This window comes from Phascolarctos cinereus, unplaced genomic scaffold, assembly GCF_003287225.1.
Source record: "Phascolarctos cinereus isolate Bilbo 61053 unplaced genomic scaffold, phaCin_HiC Scaffold_726;HRSCAF=1367, whole genome shotgun sequence".
NCBI lineage: Eukaryota > Metazoa > Chordata > Mammalia > Diprotodontia > Phascolarctidae > Phascolarctos > Phascolarctos cinereus.
In genome coordinates, this window is record NW_027556098.1 from 321,031,869 (window position 1) to 321,053,398 (window position 21,530).

The 21,530-nt window shown below is 36.5% G+C and overlaps 1 protein-coding gene across 3 annotated transcripts in view; it reads right to left on the reverse strand.

The window, feature by feature from the left end:
• The window catches only part of NARS2 (asparaginyl-tRNA synthetase 2, mitochondrial), a 156,453-nt gene that overhangs the window by 6,025 nt on the left and 128,898 nt on the right, over nt 1-21,530 (reverse strand). For all 3 annotated transcript variants that reach the window (XM_020972289.2, XM_020972288.2, XM_020972291.2), the window contains one exon: nt 14,740-14,837. In XM_020972289.2, coding sequence (XP_020827948.1) covers nt 14,740-14,837 — 98 coding nt within the window. The remainder of the gene's footprint in view (nt 1-14,739; nt 14,838-21,530) is intronic.

Consider the following 21,530-nt stretch of genomic DNA (forward strand, 5'->3'; position numbering starts at 1 on the left):
CTCTTGAAAGCCTCAGTTTTCCTTCTTTGTAGAATAAGGACGACACCTGTGGCATTTAACTTCCCTGGGTTATCAAGGGAACTGAAGGCGCAAATGTACATAAAATGCTTTGTAGCGCTTAAAATAAGTTGTTATCATTATTAAATACTCTGGCCCTCAAAGGGCTTACAATTTATGTAGGGAAAAAAGACACAGCCATTTAAAAGCTTAACTAACAACACGTGCCAATGGTCCAAGGTGTTTTTATAGGTCAGAAAATGTGGTAACATCCTCCAAGGGATGTTGAGCACTTATCCAGGAAGCAAGTAAAAAGGGCACTGCAATTTCTGGGTGAGTGCACACAGTCAGGGGAAAAAAGGAACCGATAAAAAAGACCAGCATTAGACACTTGACCCACCTTCCTGAGCACTAAGACCCTGTTGGCAACAATCACAAGTCTTTGCAGCTGCTCTCAGAAGATGCAATGAACTCTTACTTTCTTGATCTAAGCATATCTGGTCAGGTTTTAAATCCTGAATTATACAGGGAAATGAAGAAAATCCCTTTTCAAAGCTGAATGGGACTTATGTATCTGAACTGTTCAGGAACAGCAGTAATGATGTATATGGATAAACTGAAGACATATGCCTCAGGCAGAAGGGAGAGACGTCATGTATCAGAAGTTCATTCTCTCCAAAAGCATAAAACCCCCTTTTCCTGATGGAGACACTCCATTACACACTATTTAGGAGATCACTTTGCCCTGCAAAATGGTCTGCTAAAAGATGGGTTCTCAGGGCTCCTCTAGCTCTAAATCTATGATTTTATGATCCAATGCTACTTTGCTGGGAATTATTGCTATCCTCATAAGCACGAAACATCTAGTTCTGTGAATGAGGATCATTTCCATCTCACAGCGTGATTTTCTGTGCAGCATGCACGCTTTGTGCATACACGAGACCGATTTTACAACTGGCACAGAGGCATAGCAGATGGAGGATAGGCTAGTTTTGTAGTTAAGAAAACCTAGGTGCAAATCTTGTTTCTGACATATATCAGCTGTGTGACCATGGTCAAATGACTTCAGCCTCTCACTCTCTCAGAAAATTCTTTAAAGACTAGTTTTTAAAGGCAGCTTGGTAGGGCAATGGATAGAGTACAGGACTTGGAATCAGGGAAACCTGAATTCAAATTCTGTTGCAGATACTCCCAAGCTGTATAACCCTGGGCAAGTCACTTAACTTCTCTCAGCCTTAGATTTCTCCTCTGTAAAATGAGGAAGATAATAGCACCTACCTTACAATGCTGTTGTGAGAATCACAAGAATTAACATATAGAACACATTGCAAACCTTAAAAACTGATATAAATGCCAGAATATTTTAATAAGTTACAGAAAAGTTTTTTAGCTGCATGAATAGGGGGAATTTCTACATAGTAAATTTTTTACACTGATGAAATAATAAATCTAGACAAAATTAAAAAAATAAGGAAGACCAGATACTTTGTAATCTATTGTCCCAGCCACAGGTCTGAAGGAAAAAAAATTCTTGTAGGAATAATTATATGGATCTAAAATTAAAAATGTTATAAGACCAGCACTATATAAATAGCATCAAATAATGAGGTTTTTAAAAGTATCATCATTAGTAAGTATTAGTATGATATATATCTATTGTGTTTATACGATAGGGATAGATATAGAGAAGAACTGTAGACTCTTATGATTTAACACATGGCACATATTCAATTTAGGACACAGAACAGGAGAAATATAAAAATTCAATCTCATTATGAAAGGTCTCCTGAAGGAGGGACGCAATTAAAGAAAACGGACTAATTAATTTTTCAGCAGACAAAATTTTTTGCTATGATACTTAATATATTTTTAAGAAGTCATCCAATTCTCAAATCCATTCATTATTTCACCTGCCCTGTTCCTATGAAGAATCTAGTCTTTATGTGTAATGAATTATCTTACTACAAAATCACAGAAAGTTAAATGAAGAAACTGAGGCCCTGGGATAATCAAGTTACTTGCTTAAGGTTATACATAGCCATCATTTAAAATCATGCTCTCTGATTCCAATTCTGGAGATCTTGCCACCATGCCACAAAGTCCTTCTGAGATTTCCCCTAAGATTCTGTCACCATTACTATTTTAAACTTATTTTGTATAAGGCTTCCACTAAAATTCTCCCTTCAAGGAGATCTTGCATTGCCAGTGAAGTGCATGCTGTATTGGATCCTAATAATCTGGAAAACCTTACAGTATTGATCTGGTGATGGACTGAATGTCTGCTTTTCTGAGAACTACCTTGGCTAACTGCAGAGAGGTTCATCAATAGACTGTTGGCTATCGGGGATTAATATTTTAGGCTCAAAAAGACTAATATAGTGTCAGAGGGGCTGCAATCTGTATTGGTGAAAAAAGTACTCAACCACTGAAAGAAGAGATATTTGGAAATAGTGGAAGAACTTCAACTGTGTGGATTATCAAAAAAGGGCTCTCCCTAAATCTATTTCTCTTCCTTCTACTTCCTAACCTAGTAGACCTGTTAAAAGTCACTGGTATCACATAAGTAAAAGACAAATCACTGTTTTCTAACCAACCAGATATAGTAATTTCAAATACAGATTGAGATTTCATATTGGCAAAGACAACAACAAAAAAAGGGAAAAAGGAGATTGTTGGAAGGGATATGAGAGGATGCTGTTGGAAGAACTGTGAATTGGTCTAACCATTCTGTCAATCAAAAAAACCAGTAACAGCTCACTAGTGCTAAGCATTGTGCTAAGTGCTGAGGACACAAAGAAAGACAAAAGCAATCTCTGCCTTCAAGAAGCTATGTTCTACTGGGAAAGACAACACACAGATACAATACAGTATATAACATATAACAGAAGATAAATAGAGTAGATGGAAAGTACTTTCACAGGGGAAGGCACTAGCAGCTGTGGAGATGAAGGGTGGTGGGGCTTCCTTAAGAAAGTGAGCTTTGAGCTAAATGTTTTAAAGGAATCTAAAGAAGCCACTAGGCAGAAGTTAGTAAGGGACAGCATTCCAATCATGATGGACAAGCTAGGGCAAAGGCAGGTAAACAATAGATCAGGAGAGAGTCAAGTGTCAGGAGGCCAATGTTGTTATTTGTTTTTCTTAATTTATTTTGAATTATCAACAACCACTCCCATAAGCTTTTGACTTTTAAATTTTCCTCTCCCTCCCTCCCCACCTCCCTCCCCTAGACAGCATGCCATCTGATATAGGCTACACATATACACTCCTGTTAAACATATTTTCACATTAGTGATGTTGTAAATAAGAATTAGAACCAACAGGAGGAACCAGCAGAAAGAGGAAGCAAAACACAATAGAAGAAAAAAAAGCACATAGTCTGCTTTGATCTGCATTCAAACTCCATAGTTCTTTCTTTGGATGTGGACAGCATTTTTCATCACGAGGCCTTTGGAGATGTCTTAGATCCTTATATTGCTGAGAAGGGTTAAGTTTATCAAAACTAGTCATCACACAACATGGCTGTTATTGTGTACAACGTTCTCCTGGTTCTGCTCACTTCACTCAGCATCAGACCATACAAGTCTTTCCAAGCTTTTCTGAAGTCAGCCTGTTCATCATTTCTTCTAGCACAATAGTATTCCATTACATTCATATGCCACAACTTGCTCAGCCATTCCCCAACTGATGGGCATGCTCTCAACTTCCAATTCTTTGCCACCACAAAAAGAGCTGCTATACATATTTTTGTACATGTGGGTCCCTTTCCCATTTGTATGATCTCTCTGGGATATAGCCCTAGAAGTGCTATGGCTGGGTCAAAGGGTATGTACATTTTTATAGCCCTTTGGGCATAGTTCCTAATTGTTCTCCAGAATGGTTGGATCATTTCACAACTCCACCAACAATGTATTAGTGTTCCAATTTTCCCACATCTTCTCCAACATTTATCATTTTCCTGTTTTGTCATGTTGGTCAATCTGACAGGTGTGATGTGGTACCTCAGAGTTGTTTGATTTGCATTTCTCTAATCAGTATGATTTAGAGCATTTTTTCATATGCCTATACATGGCTTTAATTTCTTCATCTGAGAACTGTCTGTTCATATCCTTTGACTATTTATCAATTGGGGAATGACCTGTATTCTTATAAATTTGTCTTAATTCTCTATATATTTTAGAAATGAGGCCCTTATCAGAGACTGGTTGTAAAAATTCTTTCCCAATTTTCTACCTTCCTTCTAATCTTGGTTGCACTGGCTTTGTTTGTGCAAAAACTGTTCAATTTAATGGAATCAAAGTTATCCATTTTGCTTTTCATAATGTTCTCTATCTCCTCTTTGGTCATGAATTTTTCTGTTCTCCAAAGATCTGATAGGTAAACTATTCCTTGCTCTCCCAGTTTGCTTATAGTATCAGCCTTTATATCTAAATCATGAACCCATTTTGACTTTATTTTGGTATATGGTATGAGATTTTGATCTATGCCTAGTTTCTGCCATACTCTTTTCCAGTTTTCCCAGTGGTTTTTGTCAAAGAGTGAGTTCTTATCCCAGAAGCTGGGGTCTTTGGGTTTGTCAAATAATAGATTACTGTAGCCATTGACTACTGTGTCTTGCATACTTAACCTATTCCACTGATCCACCACTCTATTTCTTAGCCAGTACCAAGCAGTTTTGATGATTGCTGCTTTATAATACAACTTAGGATCTGGAATGGCTAGGCCACCTTTCCCTGAATTTCTTTTCATTAGTTCCCTTGATATTCTGGACCTTTTGCTCTTCCAAATGAATCTTGTTATTATTTTTTCTAACTCCATAAAACAATTTTTTGGTAGTTTGATTGGTATGGCATTGAATAAGTAAATTAACTTACGTAGAATTGTCATTTTTATATTAGCTTGGCCTACCCGTAACTGATGTTTTTCCAATTATTTACATCTGACTTTATTGAAGAGTGTTTTGTCATTGTGTTCATAGAGTGCCTAGGTTTGTTTCAGGAGGCAGACTCCTAAATATTTTATAATGTCTACAGTAAGTTTAAATGGAATTTCTCTATCTCTTGCTTATTTGTCTTTCTTTTGAAGAGGACCACTGATATCATGGGGTAATGTCTTGACTTGCACATGAGCTGGATTTAAGTCAGGCAGAGTTGCAGAAAGTCATCAGCCTCATTCTCTCTTCCAGAGTCACTGAAGTCCAGCAACAAGACAAAAGTCAGGATTTTTGCAGTGGATGACCTTGGTGTCTTTGATGTTTGACTGAGCTCTAAGCACTCCACAGCACCTGCTTCAGCTGTCTTCATGGCCCTTGAAACAAATTGTTCTCATCCATTCATCCCCCTACTATTCACACATTTGGGTAGACATCCCCCTAAATCACTGTCGGGTTTGAGACCCTCAACCTGGTTTAGGCCATCTGCCACGATGATTTTACCAGGATGTACCCACTGTGCATGCTATGTAGCTTCTTGGAGCCACAGGTAGGAGTTGGGTGAAAGACAAACACCAAAGATGGATAAGTATCCCTGAACAGGGCTCAGCAAGCTCTCCCAGCAGAGGTGCTAGATCTTCCTGAGCAGCCCATACATACCCTAGGAGGCCAATGTAGCTAGATCTTAGATCATGGAAGGGAGTAAAGTATAAGAAGATTACAAAGACAGTATTATCTTTATAAGTTATAAAGAGCTTTCAAGGTCCAACAGAAGACTTTATATTTGTTCCTAATGGTAACAGGAAGCCGCTGGAACTTAATGAGTAGGAGGGTGACATGACATACTGGTTTGAGATGCAGTGGGGATGTGGGGAAATTTAGGCAATGTGAAAACAAAAGATACTACAAAATTTTATATCTTAAAAAGGTTACTCAGCCCACCTAGAACACAAGGTTTTGATAATAAATGAAAAGCCCATTTGCACAGGATCAAAATTTCACAAGTCATCTAAGTCTAATTCATACCTGGCCAAAAATCCCCTCCTCTCCAGGATGGCTTCTCTGCTTGAAGGCCTCAAGTGCCTTCATGGCCTAAAACCTTTGGTGGCAACCCACTTCCCTTTTGGACCACTCTTAAGTATTAACATGGGTTTATCCTTAATTTAAACCTAAATCTGCTTTCTCTACTACTTCAACAAACTGCTCCTACTTCAGTCCAGAGATGACACAGAATAAATCTGAACTCTTTCCATATGAAAGCTTTCAAATAAAAGATTGCTATCATGTCCTACTAAATTCTTTCCTTCATGTTAAATATCCTCAGCCCCTTCAATTAGTCTCTGCATAGCATGAACTCCAAACCGTTCCTATGTAGAATGACTTCTAGTCATCTTGGCATTCTTCTTGCCCTCTTCTGTATGTAGTACCAAGAATGGAACACAGTACTCCAAATATGGCAAGATTACCATTTAGGACACTGCCTTGCTTAATGAACTCTTGAATAGTGTTTTTTACCTGTCATACTTTTGACTCACAATTAACACTGAACCCCATTATCTCTTCTCCATAGGAACTACATTCTAGCCAAGCTTTTCCCAGACTGTACCTATGTATCTAATCTTTTAAAAATTGATGATTTTCTTTTGAAAAAATTGTTTAAAAAATTTTCATTCTGTGAAACTGTACAATGATCTCCTGGCTCTGCTCACTTCACTTTGCATTAGTTCATATAAATCTTGCCAGGGTTTTCTGAAACCATCTTGTTCATCATTTCTTACAGCCTCAACAGTATTCTATTACAATCATATACCACAGCTTGTTTAGCCATTCCTCAATTGATGGGTGTCTACATATTTCCAAATCTTTGCCACCACAAAAAGAGCTGCTGTAAGTATTTTTGTATATATAGGTCTTTTTCCTTTTTCTTTGAACTCCTTGGGATACAGAGGTATTAGTGGTACAACTGGGTCAAAGAGTGTACATAGTTTTATAGCCCTCTGGGCTTCAAATAGTTCTCCAGAATGACTGGACTAGTGTACAACTCCATCAATAGATCCTATTTTTTCATATGTCCTCAGGCATTTGTCCTTTTCCTCTTCTGTAATGTTAGCCAATCTGATGGGTGTGACGTGTACCGCAGAGTTGTTTTAATTTGCATTTTTCTAATTAATGATGATTTAGAGCATTTTCCCATGTAACTATTGATAGTTTTGATTTCTTCTTCTGAAAACTGCCTGTTCATGTCCTTTGACCATTTATCATTTGCGTATTATTTTTATTTTTATAAATTTGGCTACATTTCTTACATATTTGAGAAATGAGGCCTTTATCAGAGAAACTTGCTGAAAACATTTCCCCCTCCAATATCCTGCTTTCCTTCTAGTTTTTCTTATACTGGTTTTCTTTGTGTAAAACTTCTTTAATATAATGTAAGAAGAAAATTATCAATTTTTACTTCCTATGATCCTCTCTATCTCTTGTTTGATTATAAGTTGTTCCCTCATCTATAGATCTGACAGGTAATTTTTTTCCATGTTCCTCTAAATTGTTTATATCAGCCTTTATGTATAAATCATGTACTCATTTTGGTCTTATCTTGGTACACGGTGTGAGATGTTGGTCTTTAGTTTCTGCCACACTGCTTTTTTCCAGTTTTCCCAGAATTTTTTGTCAAATGGCGAGTTCTTGCTCCAAAAGCTTGGGTTCATTAAACACTAGATTACTGCAGTCATTTACTTTTGTATACCATGTACCTAAACTATTTGAATGATCAACCTCTCTATTTCTTATCCAGTACCAGATTGTTTTGATGATTACTACTTTGTAGTATAATTTAAGATATGCTACTATGAGGTTATCTTCCTTCACTTAAAAAAAACTGATTCTCTTGATATTCTTCACCTTTTGTTCTTCCAGATGAATTGTTATTTTTTTTTCTAGCTCTATAAAGTAATTCTTGGGTAGTTTGGTATGGCAACCATAAAGTAAATTAATTTAGGTATTATTATCATTTTGTCTTGACCAATTAATATTCTTTCTTTTTTACTCAAACCAGGATCTTTCCAAAGTGCTTATGTATTTTTTAAAAGAAATGGAGTCTGGAAAGTGAAGTGGAAATTAAAATATGAATATGTTACACAGAAAGTCACTTAGAATTTCAGGTTTAGAAGAGGCCTCAGCTGTTATCCATACCCAAAAAGAATCCATACTACAACATACATGTCAAGTGGTTATTTGTTCTCAGCTTTATGACTTCCTGTGAGGAAACCTGCCACCCTCAACTAAGGTAGCCTATTACACTTTGGGAGATCTAAATTTTTTGGGGAAGCTTTTCCTGGCACCCAGAGCAATCAATATTTCTCTATTTGGATCTATCTTTATTTGTGAGAAAAGGGTTTTGTAATTGTGTTCATATAGCTTCTGTGTATATCTTGTTAGATAGATTCACAGATATTTTATATTGTCTGCAGTTATTTCTCTTTCTATCTCTTCCTGCTAGGTTTTATTGGTAATATATAGAAATGTTGATGAATTATGTAGATTTTTTTTCATATCTTTCAACTCTGCTTAAGTTGTTAATTGTTTCAATTAATTTTTTAGTTGTCAGGTCCTCTAAGTATATCATCACATCATCTGCAAAGAGTGACAGTTTTGTTTCCTTGTTGCCTATTCTAATTCCTTTAAGTTCTTTTTCTTGTCTTATTGACCTAGCTGGCATTTCTAGTACAATACTAAATAACAGTGGTGATAATGGACATTCCTGCTTTATTCCTGATCTTACTGGAAAGGTGTCTGGTTTATACCCATTACAGATAATGCTTGCTTTTGGTTTTAGGTAGATAGTGCTTATCATTGTAAGAAAAACTTCATTTATTCTTATGTTTCCTCATGTTTTTAATAGGAATGGGTGTTGTTTTTTTTTGTCAAAAGTATCTATTGATATAATCATATAGTTTTTGCTGTTTCTGTTATTGATATGGTTAATTAAGCTCAGTTTTCTTAATACTGTATTAGGCATGAACTCTTGGCATAAATCTTACCTAGTCCAAGTGTATGATCTTTTCTTCAGTATTTATTATTTTTTTTTGCAGCTCTTTAATCAAGATGTAAATTCTCTTTGAATAATTCTCCTGAATTGCTTTCATTTCTTTTCCCAATACAGCCATTATTTGATTTTTTCTTAAATTTTTTTAACATTTATTTTTTTGAGTTCCAATCCCTCTTTCAGTCATTAAGAAGGTAAGGATTATGATACTCATTATACATGTGAGGTCATGCAAAACACATTTCTATATCTGCCATGTTGCAAAACAACTCCCCCACCCAAAGCAAGAAAAATAAAGAAAGTGATAAAAATATGCTTCAATCTGCATTCTGAGTTCATCTGTCTTCACTCTGGAAATGGATAGTTATTTGATTTAAAAAAAAATTTTTTTTGAAAATCTCCTGAATTGTTAGGCCACCTTGCCCTGCATTTCTTTTCATTAGTTCCTTCGACATTCTGGACCTTTTGTTCTTCCAAATGAATCTTGTTATCATTTTTTCTAACTCTATAAAATAATTTTTTGGTAGTTTGATTGGTATGGCACTGAATAAGTAAATTAGCTTAGGTAGGATTGTCATTTTTATTATATTAGTTCAGCCTACCCATGAGCAGCTGATGTTTTTCCAATTATTTAGATCTGATTTTATTTGTGTGAAAAGTGTTTTGTAATTGTGTTCACAGAGTTCCTGGGTTTGTTTCGTGAGGGAGACTCCTAAATATTTTATAATGTCTACAGTAAGTTTAAATGGAATTTCTCTTTCTATCTCCTGCTGCTGGGCTTTGTTGGTAATATATAGAAATGCCTATGATTTATGTGGGTTTATTTTATAGCCTGCAACTTTGCTAAAGTTGTGTATTATTTCAAATAGTTTTTTATTTGATTCTCTAGGATTCTCTACGTATATCATCATGTCATCTGCACAGAGTGATAGCTTTGTTTCTTCTTTGCCTATTCTAATACCTTCAATTTCTTTTTCTTCTCATATTGCTAAAGCTAACATTTCCAGTACAATAAAGAATAACAGTGGTGATAGTGGACATCCTTGTTTTACCCCTGATCTTACTGGCAATGCTTCTAGCTTGTCTCCATTACATATAATGCTTGCTGATGGTTTTAGATATATGCTATTTATTATTTTAAGGAGGCTCCATTTATTATAAAGCAACAATCACCAAACTGCTTGGTACTGGCTAATAAATAGAGTGGTGGATCAGTGGAATAGGTTAAATATGCAAGACACAGTAGTCAATGACTATAGTAATCTATTATTTTAATAAACCCAAAGACCCCAGCTTCTGGGATAAACACCAACTCTTTGAAAAAAAAAACTCTGGGAAAACTGGAAGAGAGTATGGCAGAAACTAGGCATAGACCCAAATCTCACACCATATACCAAAATAAAGTCAAAATGGGTTCATGATTTAGATATAAAGGCTGATACTGTAAGCAAACTGGGAGAGCAAGGAATAATTTATCTATCAGATCTATGGAGAAAGAAGAATTCATGACCAAAGAGGAGATAGAGAACATTATGAAAAGGAAAACAGATCATTTTGATTACATGAAATTGAACAGTTTTTGCACAAACAAAGCCAATGCAACTAAGATTAGAAGGAAGATAGAAAATTGGGAAAGAATTTTTACAACCAGTCTCTCTGATAAGGGCCTCATTTCTAAAATATATAGAGAATTAAGACAAATTTATAAGAATACAAGCCATTCCTCAATTGATAAATGGTCAAAAGATATGAACAGACAGTTCTCAGATGAAGAAATTAAAGCCATGTATAGGCATATGAAAAAATGCTCTAAATCACTACTGATTAGAGAAATGCAAATCAAAATATCTCTGAGGTACCACATCACACCTGTCAGATTGACCAACATGACAAAACAGGAAAATGATAAATGTTGGAGAAGATGTGTGAAAATTGGAACACTAATGCATTGTTGGTGGAGTTGTGAAATGATCCAACCATTCTGGAGAACAATTAGGAACTATGCCCAAAGGGCTATAAAAATGTGTATACCCTTTGACCCAGCAATAGCACTTCCAGGGCTATATCCCAAAGAGATCATACAAATAGGAAAAGGACCCACGTATACAAAAATATGTATAGCAGCTCTTTTTGTGGTGGCAAAGAATTGGAAATTGAGAGGATGCCCATCAATTGGGGAATGGATGAGCAAGTTGTGGTATATGAATGTAATGGAATACTACTGTGCTATAACAAATGATGAACAGGCTGACTTCAGAAAAACCTGGAAAAACTTATATGGTCTGATGCTGAGTGAAGTGAGCAGAACCAAGAGAACTTTGTACACAATAACAGCCACATTGTGTGATGACTAATATTGCTAAACTGAACCCTTCTCAGCAAGACAAGGATCTAAGACATCCCCAGAGGCCTCGTGATGGAAAATGCTGTCCACATCCAAAGAAAGAACTATGGAAGGTGAATCACTATAATTTTTTTTTCTTTTGTTGAGTTTTGTTTCCTCTTTCTAATGGTTCCTCCTATTGGTTTTAATTCTTATTTACAACATCACTAATGTGAAAATGTTTAATAGGAATGTAAATGTATAGCCTATATGAGATTGTGCGCTGTCTTCGGGAGGGTGGTGGGGAGAAAGGGGGAGAAAAATTTTAAACTCAAAAGCATATTGAAGTGATTGTTGATAAATCAAAATAAATTAATAAAATTTAAAAAAAAAAGAAAAAAAAAGAAAATCTCTTTATGTATTCTAGACATTCTTGTTGGGCTTATGTCCAATCAGCATTCTTCTTTGAGGATAAGCTTCTCTGTCATCACAGTAGCTTTTTATGGTCAGGTTTTATTTTTTCTGCTTTTTGCTCATTTTTCCAGACTATTTCTTGACCTTGGACTTTATGCTAGTGTTAGGCTCTGCTCGCTAAAGGTTGGGGGGATGTCATTGTTCCAACACTCTGCTGTTTTCATAGCTAGTTCTGGGGGTCTGTAAATTTTCATTGTTTTCAAGGTGATCCTGGGAGAAGGTATGGTCACTATGTTCCTAGTCTAACTCTGGTCCTTCCACAAGTGGGGTCCCTGCTCTTAGGTGACAATTCTTCTCCTCCCTGGAACTGTGACCCATGCTCAGGCAGGATCCTGCTCCCTTTCAACCAACTGCAAGCTCTTCTCTCCACCCTGGAATGGAGACACAGAACTAAGGGTCCTTTTAATAGTGTCTTCTAAAATTCTGAGAGGAAATCATATAGTTTATAGATCTCTCTCTCTCTCTTTCTCTCTCTCAAAATCAGGCCATCTGCCTAATTTGAAATTTGCGTTTCTTCATTTTTGCAATACTTTTCCCATTCAGCAGTGTTTCAATTGGGTATGGTCACCTGACCTCAGGGACATCGAAGTTTTTTTCCTAACATATCCTGACTTACTCTGGGTTTCCACTCTCTTTTAATCATTATTTTTCTATTTTTGTCATAATGAGAGAAAAGAATAGAAAAATAAGAGTTTAGCTTTCTCATCATTGTCAATTATTTTTCTTGTCCTCAAAAAAGCCTAAAAAGCCCTCTTTGTTGCCTTTAGCATATATTGCCAGTCTCGGTGCATTCTGGTATTGTTCTTAGAGAAATGGACAACTTTTTAAAAAAATCCATCTTTATTTGTATTTTTATATATGTATTTTAAAAATCTGAGCTTTTAGTGAGTTCTCTGTGCAGCCACCTGATTCTGAAGTGTAAGATTTGAATATAAAAACTATTGATTTTAGTAAAGCAAAATGCTACTTTAAAGGTTATCCTTTAAAATTAAAATTACAGCTAAAATTATACAAAATTTCTTGAAAAGAATGGCTGATTTGGAGGCAGTAGGTTCCACTTCCTAGTTACTCTCTCCTCTGTGGGTTACTGTGGCACTGCGTGCTTCTGGTTCTTCTCCTAAATGATTCATTCCTTTTCAGCCTCCTGTGAAGGATCATCATTTATGTTATCCCCACTAACTATGGCTTTCTTCCATAAGAAGATTTCATTTTTTAAATCTAAGTTTATCACTTTTTCTTCTAAACTATTTATTCTAATTATTTTCCTTTAGATCTTTTATTTCATTGTTTTAATATTTTGCTTCCTTTCTACTAGGTAGTTATGGAGTCCTTGTGGAAAATCCATTTTTTCCTTTGAATTTCTGCTTACAAAAATTGTGGAATTATTTTTCCTTTTCAGGAACCTCTAAGTTTGCAGTATTTTTTTATTGGTGCTTTCTTTGATATACTCATGTTTCCAGTTTTGGTAGTGCAGGCTTAGTCCTTTGCTATACTTTTTTCTTTTTTGGGGAGGTGGGGAGGAGGAGGGGGAAGCATGCAAGGGGCAGGGCTTCCTCCTTAGTCTTACCCTGATTCCCTTATGTTCTTCTGCTGACTTCTCTACCTCTCTGATTTGTTTCCTCTGGGTTTTTGAACTTTAGGATGATGGCTCTTTGGCTGCAGAGCCTGTGGAGTGAGATTGACCTAGTTTGTCTTGGTCTGAGTACTACAGAATTGCAATGGATAGCACATTGTTGGTTACTGTGTTGCTATCTTGTCTGTCTTGAAAAATGAGCATGAGGAATGCTAAACATGGAATCCAAAGACCTTGGTTTGAGTCTCAGTTCTACCACACATACACACATGTATATGTATATGTTCGTATACACACACACACACACACACCCTGAAATGATGCTCTTCCTACAGTAAATGTCAATTTGGTCCCCTATTGCTCGCATCCAATGATCCTAATTCCATACTTTATGGACAAGTGGAACAAGTCTAATCCTGTTACATGACAAACTTTAAATATTTGAAGAGAGTTATCATATGCTCTTCCCCTCTATAGCCCTGCCACGCATTTTCTTTTCTAAGATGAATATGCCCAGTCTTTCAAACTGTAGACAGCAACACTAATGGAAAGTAGATCTCAAGAGAATAAGGAAGTACTTAGAGAATTTTATTTAGGATTAGAATTCATAGGTTTAGAGTTGGAAAGAACCTTAAGATCATCTAGTTTGATCGTCTTATTTCTCACAGGAGGAAATCGAGATCCAAAGAGACTTACTTATGGTTAGGGTCACAATACTAGCAAGTGGTAGAGCCCAGACTGAAGGACAGGTCCTGTGCCTCTAAACAAGAGGTTCTCAACCTTTTTTGTGTCGTGGACCCCAGCAGCAGTCTCCTGAAACTTATGGACCACTTTTCAGAATTAGGGAAATGCTAAATTTCTGTTAGAGATTATTGAAAACAAAGATGTAAAATTTCAAGTTCAGATACTCTTTGGGAGTCATGGACCCCAGGTAAAACTCCTGCTCTAAATCTAATGCTGTTTCTGTTAACCACATCATGCTCCAAGCTGTGACTCAGAAAAAGTTTTAGTGACACTTGACATCACATCCCAATTCTTTCTTCATGTTCGTACAGTGTTAAAGCAATTATAATTAGTAGGTAAAACAAAAAGAAATATATAAGGAAGAAAAAATTGCAGAAGGGAGCAATGCAACATTTTTTTAAATTGAAAAACTATTCAAGAATAGGGTACAGTCTCTTTAGGCATATAAGGAAAATATGCAAATTACATACAAATCACAGGCAAACACACTTTTATTAATAACCAGGTGTGGCCCTTGAGGAAAATCTTGACTAACACCACTCCCTTGATGGAATATGTGATATAACTAACACTAGCTATCTTCTAAGCTAGACCCTGGTTCTTGGGCTATACTTTCTGCTATTTCTGACAAGTCAAGGTAAAAGGGTTTTCCATACCTTGCTAACCGTTGCTGTAGTAAATGGAAACGTTCCTCTCTCAGACTTCCTCCAAAGAGTTCTCCAACTCCAGGCACTAAAAGATCAACAGCAGCAACCTGAGAAGGGGAAGAAAGCCATCAATGACATCAAGCTATAATTATGAATTGTCATTATTGTTAGCCTGCAGGACTGTGGGCCTGCTTGATTATTTACTATGGATTTATTCATTCTCTCCATGAACGTACAACCTTGGACAAGCAAGAAGTACTTAATCTCCTTCAGTTTCAATTTAAATTTTAAAATTTTTAAAAATTAAAAAAACATTTTAAAATTTGTTATAGGAACAGGAGGACATTTTTAAAAAAATTAATTTATTTTGATTTATCAACAATCACTTCCACATGCTTTTGAATTTAAATTTTTTCTCCCTCTTCCTCCTTACCACCCTCCCTAAGACGGGTACACAATCTGATATAGGATACACATACACACACACACACACACACACACACACACACACACACACATGCTCTCTCTCTCTTATTAAACATATTTTCAGATTAGTGATGTTGTAAGTAAAAATTAGAACCAATAGGAGGAACCACCAGAAAGAGGAAACAAAACTCAACAGAAGAGAAAAAAATAGCAAATAGTATGCTTTGATCTTCATTCAAATTCCATAGTTCTTTCTTTGGATGTGGATAGCATTTTCCATCACGAGGCCTTTGGAGATTTCTTAGATCTTTGTATTGCTGGGAAGGGTTAAGTTTATCACTATTAGTCATTGCACAACGTGGCTGTTATTGTGTACAACATTCTCCTGGTTCTGCTCACTTCACTCAGCATCAGACCATACAAATCTTTCCAGTTTTTTGAAGTCAACCTGTTCATCATTTCTTATAGCACAATAGTATTCTATTACATTCATATACCACAACTTGCTCATCCACTCCCCAGTTGATGGGCATCCTCTCAATTTCCAATTCTTTGCCACCACAAAAAGAGCTGCTATACATATTTTTGTATACGTGGGTCCTTTTCCTATTTGTATGATCTCTTTGGGATATAGCCCTGGAAGTGCTATTGCTGGGTCAAAGGATATGCACATTTTTATAGCCCTTTGGGCATAGTTCCAAATTGCTCTCCAAAATGGTTGGATCATTTCACAACTCCACCAACAATGCATTAGTGTTCCAATTTTCACACATCTTCTCCAGCATTTATCATTTTCCTGTTTTGTCACGTTGGTCAATCTGACAGGTGTGATGTGGTACCTCAGAGATATTTTGATTTGCATTTCTCTAATCAGTAGTGATTTAGAGCATTTTTTCATATGCCTATACATGGCTTTAATTTCTTCATCTGAGAACTGTCTGTTCATATCTTTTGACCATTTATCAATTGAGGAATGGCTTGTATTCTTATAAATTTGTCTTAATTCTCTATATATTTTAGAAATGAGGCCCTTATCAGAGAGACTGGTTGTAAAAATTCTTTCCCAATTTTCTATCTTCCTTCTAATCTTAGTTGCATTGTCTTTGTGTAAAACTTTTCAATTTAATGTAATCTAAGTTATCCATTTTCCTTTTCATAATGTTCTCTAGCTCCTGTTTGGTCATGAATTTTTCTGTTCTCCATAGATCTGATAGATAAACTACTCCTTGCTCTCCCCGTTTGCTTAAAGTATCAGCTTTTATATCTAAATCATAAACCCATTTTGACTTTATTTTGGTATTGGTGCGAGATTTTGATCTATGCCTAGTTTCTGCCATACTCTCTTCCAGTTTTCCCAGAGTTTTTTTTTTTTCAAAGAGTTGGTGTTTATCCCAGAAGCTAGGGTCTTTGGGTTTATCAAATAATAGATTACTATAGTCACTGACTACTGTGTCTTGCATATTTAACCTATTCCACTGATCTACCACTCTATTTCTTAGCCAGTACCAAGCAGTTTTGATGACTGCTGCTTTATAATACAATTTAGGATCTGGAATGGCTAGGCCACCTTTCCCTGCATTTCGTTCCATTAGCAGGAGGATATTTTAAAACTGACTTTAAAAGCACTTTCAAAGTTAATGAATGATTAAGTGTAACAAAGAGTAAATCCAGAGTCCACAAAACAATAGTCTTGATACCATGTTTCTTTGTCTTCATAAAAGCAAAAGAATGTCAGAGCTTGAGGAAACCTTTGAAATCAGATAGACCAATGAATTAAGTGAAACCCAAAGAGGTTAAGTAAGTGATTTGCCAAAGGTAAAGAAGCTAGTAAGTAACAGAACTATGAAAAATTAGGGCAGTGAACAGAAAAAGCACAGGATTTATAGTTAGAGCACATGGAATTGAATCTCAGATCTCATATTTGCTTTGTGCAAGTGACTTAACTTCTCAGTGCTTCAGTTTCCTTATCTGTATAATGAAGACCTAGAGATGACATCTCCTTCCAGTTCTAAATCTGTGATCTAAATCTATGATCTGAAGGCCATTGTTTTTTCTGCAGTGTTCATCCCCACCCCTGATAGCCACTCTGGCTTGTAAACAACTATAAGGAATAGAAGTGTTACAATAACAGAAATGAAATGTTTTTCAGCTGTATGGACTGAAGATTGCAATTAAAAAAACAATAACACATCCCTCTTAGTGGAGTAGTCTTTCAGACAAAAGCTTCAAGTTTATTTAAGGCAGTTTAAAAAAAAACACCAGAAATGAAGTGGATAATGAATAAATTTTTACTGCCAGAGATGGTTGTTTTGATCACTTTAAAAACTGAGTTCAATTGCACGATGTTAAGATTACTGGAGAGGCAGCCAGTGCAGATGAGGACATGGCAGCTAAATATCCTGATGTTTTGAAGAAAACAGCTGAAGAAGGTAGTTACACTGATAAACAAATTTTTAATGTGGATAGAGCACACTTATTCTGGAATAGGATACCTTTCAGAACTTAAATTTCTAACTAAGGAAAAAGGCACTTTCTATGAAAGAGAAGATGTGGAAAAAATGTGCTTCCTGAATGGGAAATGACTGAATAAACTGTGACACATGAATGTAAGGGAATATTATTGTAAAGTAAATAATGAATGAAAAACTCAGCTAAACATGGGAAGACTTACATGAACTGATGTAGAATGAAGGAGGTAAAACATAATACAAAACAACTACAAAATGAAAATGAAATAACACTAAAAGAAAGGCACACTATCAGTAATTTTTATGACTGCTCTTGTATCCAAAGGACACATTATGAAACATACCTTCTCTTAGAAGAGAGGTTGGGGGATGGAATGTGATGGGGAAAGTATTGTAGGGACAGAATGTTGTATACATTCTAAGAAATGTTCATTGTATTGGTTGTTTTTGTTTATTTATTGATTACAAGAGTTCAGTTTTGAGGAGGTTTATTTGTAAAGGATTGTGATGTGGAAAAATTGAGCAAATTCAACGCTCGAACAATAAAAATGTATCAGATGACAGGAACAAAATTTAGGAGTTTACTAATCCCAACACTGAATTCTTAAATGGATCCACAAGTAAACAAATGAATGAATAATAAATATCCCAAAACTTAAATGGATCTGTGATCTTTTCTATGTGATCAGTCCTTCTAAATGATGCAAACTGCAACCTATTCATGTTTATCAATCCTGTCATGAACTTCAAGTTTGACATTTATTACAATTTAGTGTTTATGATACATTACATAAAGCCTATTCATACCCACTATGCACCTATCCATTGTCCTTTGGGTGACCCTAAATTTCAATTTTTCAGGGATTTTAGTATTTCAGGATTCACAGTCACAGTAGATTACATACAGTAACACCAGAATATTGGAATTTAAAAGATGAGCCTTTCTTTCAGGGAAAAAATTGCATCACTAAAAGAAATCTGAAATTTCCCAAAGGCAATTCAGTCTTCTCTCTTCTTCCTCCTGTTCAATTCTATACTGAAGTCATTCTTCATCTACTGTATGTCCAAGAAATATATACTATCGAAGAGCTAAAAGCTGTCCATCTAACCGCATAGGATGATATGAGCAATAAGCATTATTCAACTACTTCCGAGGTCAATAACTTCCAGTCTTGGCTAAATTCGTTTGTATGAGCCTGCAAGTTAAGAACGGTTTTTTATCTTTTTAAATAGAGTTCTATTGTATTTAAAATTGTAAAGAACACTCTTAGAGGGCTGGCCATACAAGAGTAAATGAGCCAGATTTGTTTGTAGCTTGCTAAACTCCTGATGTACTTGCCTTTTCTTGTACAGATAGTTAGGTCAAACTCTTTGGAATGATACAGAATGATTGGTATTCTAAGGCTTGATGAGTTCAGCACATCATCCACATACAGGAGCATTTAGAGGATCCCACCATCTATCTGGAATCCCCCTGTGAGTTGTACTCTGTGTCTGATGATCTTCAAGAGAGTAGAGAATACTTCAGAAGAGTGAAGAGTTGAGCATATATTACCCTATTTACGCTTCATCTGATATTAATAATTATTGACCAAGGTTCTCTCTGCTTTTATGTCTTTTAAAAGAATCTTGCATAATTTTGACATGTTTGGGAGATAAGGCACCTGAAGTAGCACTGTAGAGTGCTTAAGAGCTTGGTTAGACATAGAAGATGCCAAGGTCATCCACTGCATCCCAAGCCATCACCAGATCCCTTGACTTTGTCTTGCCACTGGACTCCAATGACTCTGGAAGAGAGAGTGAGGCTGATGATCAAGGACAACTCTGCTTCACTTAACTCCTCACTTAACTGTGCGAATCAAAAGACATCACCCATATCATTTACCACTTTCATCTACCTCAAAGTCCTGTGGCAACAGACAAGTGATGAAGCAGCAGATGTGGATACACTGAGAGCTACAATGACAACTGCACACAGGTGGCCCAGGCCATAGGGTTGTTTTCTTACTGCACTGAAGTAGCAGTGGGATTGGGCAGTCCCTTGGATGTCTCACCAGCCTTTTGGAAGGACCACACTGCTCACCTCCTGGTGCGAGGCTAGAAAAGATGCCTTAAAAATTGTCTGCTTTACCCAGCCCTGGCCTGCTTATAATGGCAAGTGGGGATCTAGCCTTGCAGTCAAAACAAAAAAATGTACAAAAACTTTTGCACAGAAGACTCCCCTCACCACTGGTATATGGAATGTGCACATGGACAAGAAATGCAGTAGACCTGAAAGACGAACAGCTCTTGCTGCAAGAGAAATCAGCAGGTATCCAAGCCCTGAGTGAAACAAGGCTAGCAAATGAAGGCCAGCTTACTGAAATCAGAACTGGATATGTGTTTTTCTGGAGTGGCCTCAGTGAAGAAAAGTGCTGTGAAGCTAGTAAAGTTTTTACAATCAAAACTAATCTAGTCAACAAGTTTATGTGACCCCCAAAAGGAATGAATGACAGGCTCAAGACAATGAGGATTGCCATTTGCAGGAAAACACCATACCACCATCATCAGTGTCTATGCTTCCACCCTGACAAATCCTGATGAGGTCAAAGAAAAATTTTATGAAGATCTGGAAACCCTCATCATCAATGTGACAAAAAAGGATAAGCTTATAATTCTGAGTGACTTTAATGCAAGAATAGGCACAGACTATCAGACACGGCAAGGAGTCCTTGGGAGGAATGGAGTTGGAAACAGCAGCAGCAATGGTCATTTACTACTGAAGACTTATGCATCTCATGACCTTCTCATCACCAATACTGTCTTCCATTTTTCTGAATGCAATAAAACTTCATGCATGCACCGTCACAGCAAACACTGGCATTTAATAGACCGGCATTGTATAGAAAAAAAAACAGACAGGATGTGAAAGTGATGAAGGCGATGTATGATGCAGAGTGCTGAACTGATCACAGACTTATCCTCTCCAAGCTAAACAGTTGCATTCAAAAAAGTGGCAGCCCCAAGGCAAGACAACTATCAGAAGACTTAATATCAATACATTAGATCTCTCTTTCATTACTAACTTGGAGGGAAAGCTGAGCCAATATGTGGTTGGCAAAAGTGGAGCAGAAAAAAAGTGGACAGCTTTCAGCGATTTGATGTATAGTATCACATTAACTCATCTGGTCCAGAACACTTACAAATGCCAAAACTGGTTTGACAAAAATGATGGGGAAATTCAGAAGTTGCTAAAGGAAAAAATGAGAACTCCACAGGGTTTACCAGCTGGACAATTGATCCATCTCTTAGAACTCCATTAAGAGTAAAGTGCAAGTGAAACTTAGAGAAGACAGGTGAAATCCAGTTTTACGCTGACAGTAACAATCCAAAGTGCTTTTATGATCCCCTGAAGGCTGTTAATGCGCCAAAGACCTACGGTGAATCTCAAATACCCAGTGCTGGTGAAACCATATTGATTAGTGAAAAGGACATGATCCTTGAGAGATGGACTGAACACTCCCATAGTGTTCTCAACAGACCATCATCAATCAATGCTGAAGCCACTGATCATATACCTCAGGTTGAAGTCAATTCCTTGCTAAACTTCCTCAAAAAGAGATTCTGAATGTCATTAGGCTCCTCTCATGTGGCAAAGAACCTGGTACCGATTTGATTCTAGTTGAGACACACAAGGCAGAGGGTCCACTGCTTATACAAAAATTGATGGAAATTTTCCAAGTTATATGGCAAAAGGAAGTTATCCCCAAGTAGTTCAAGGATGCCTTCACTGTCCATCTCTATAAAGTTAAATGAAGTAGATTGTCTTGTGACAATCATGGGGGGAGAAGAGGTGTCTCTTTCTTAGTCATTGCTGGCAAGATTCTTGCCAGAGTCTTCCTTAATAGGTTAATTCTTCACCTGGAA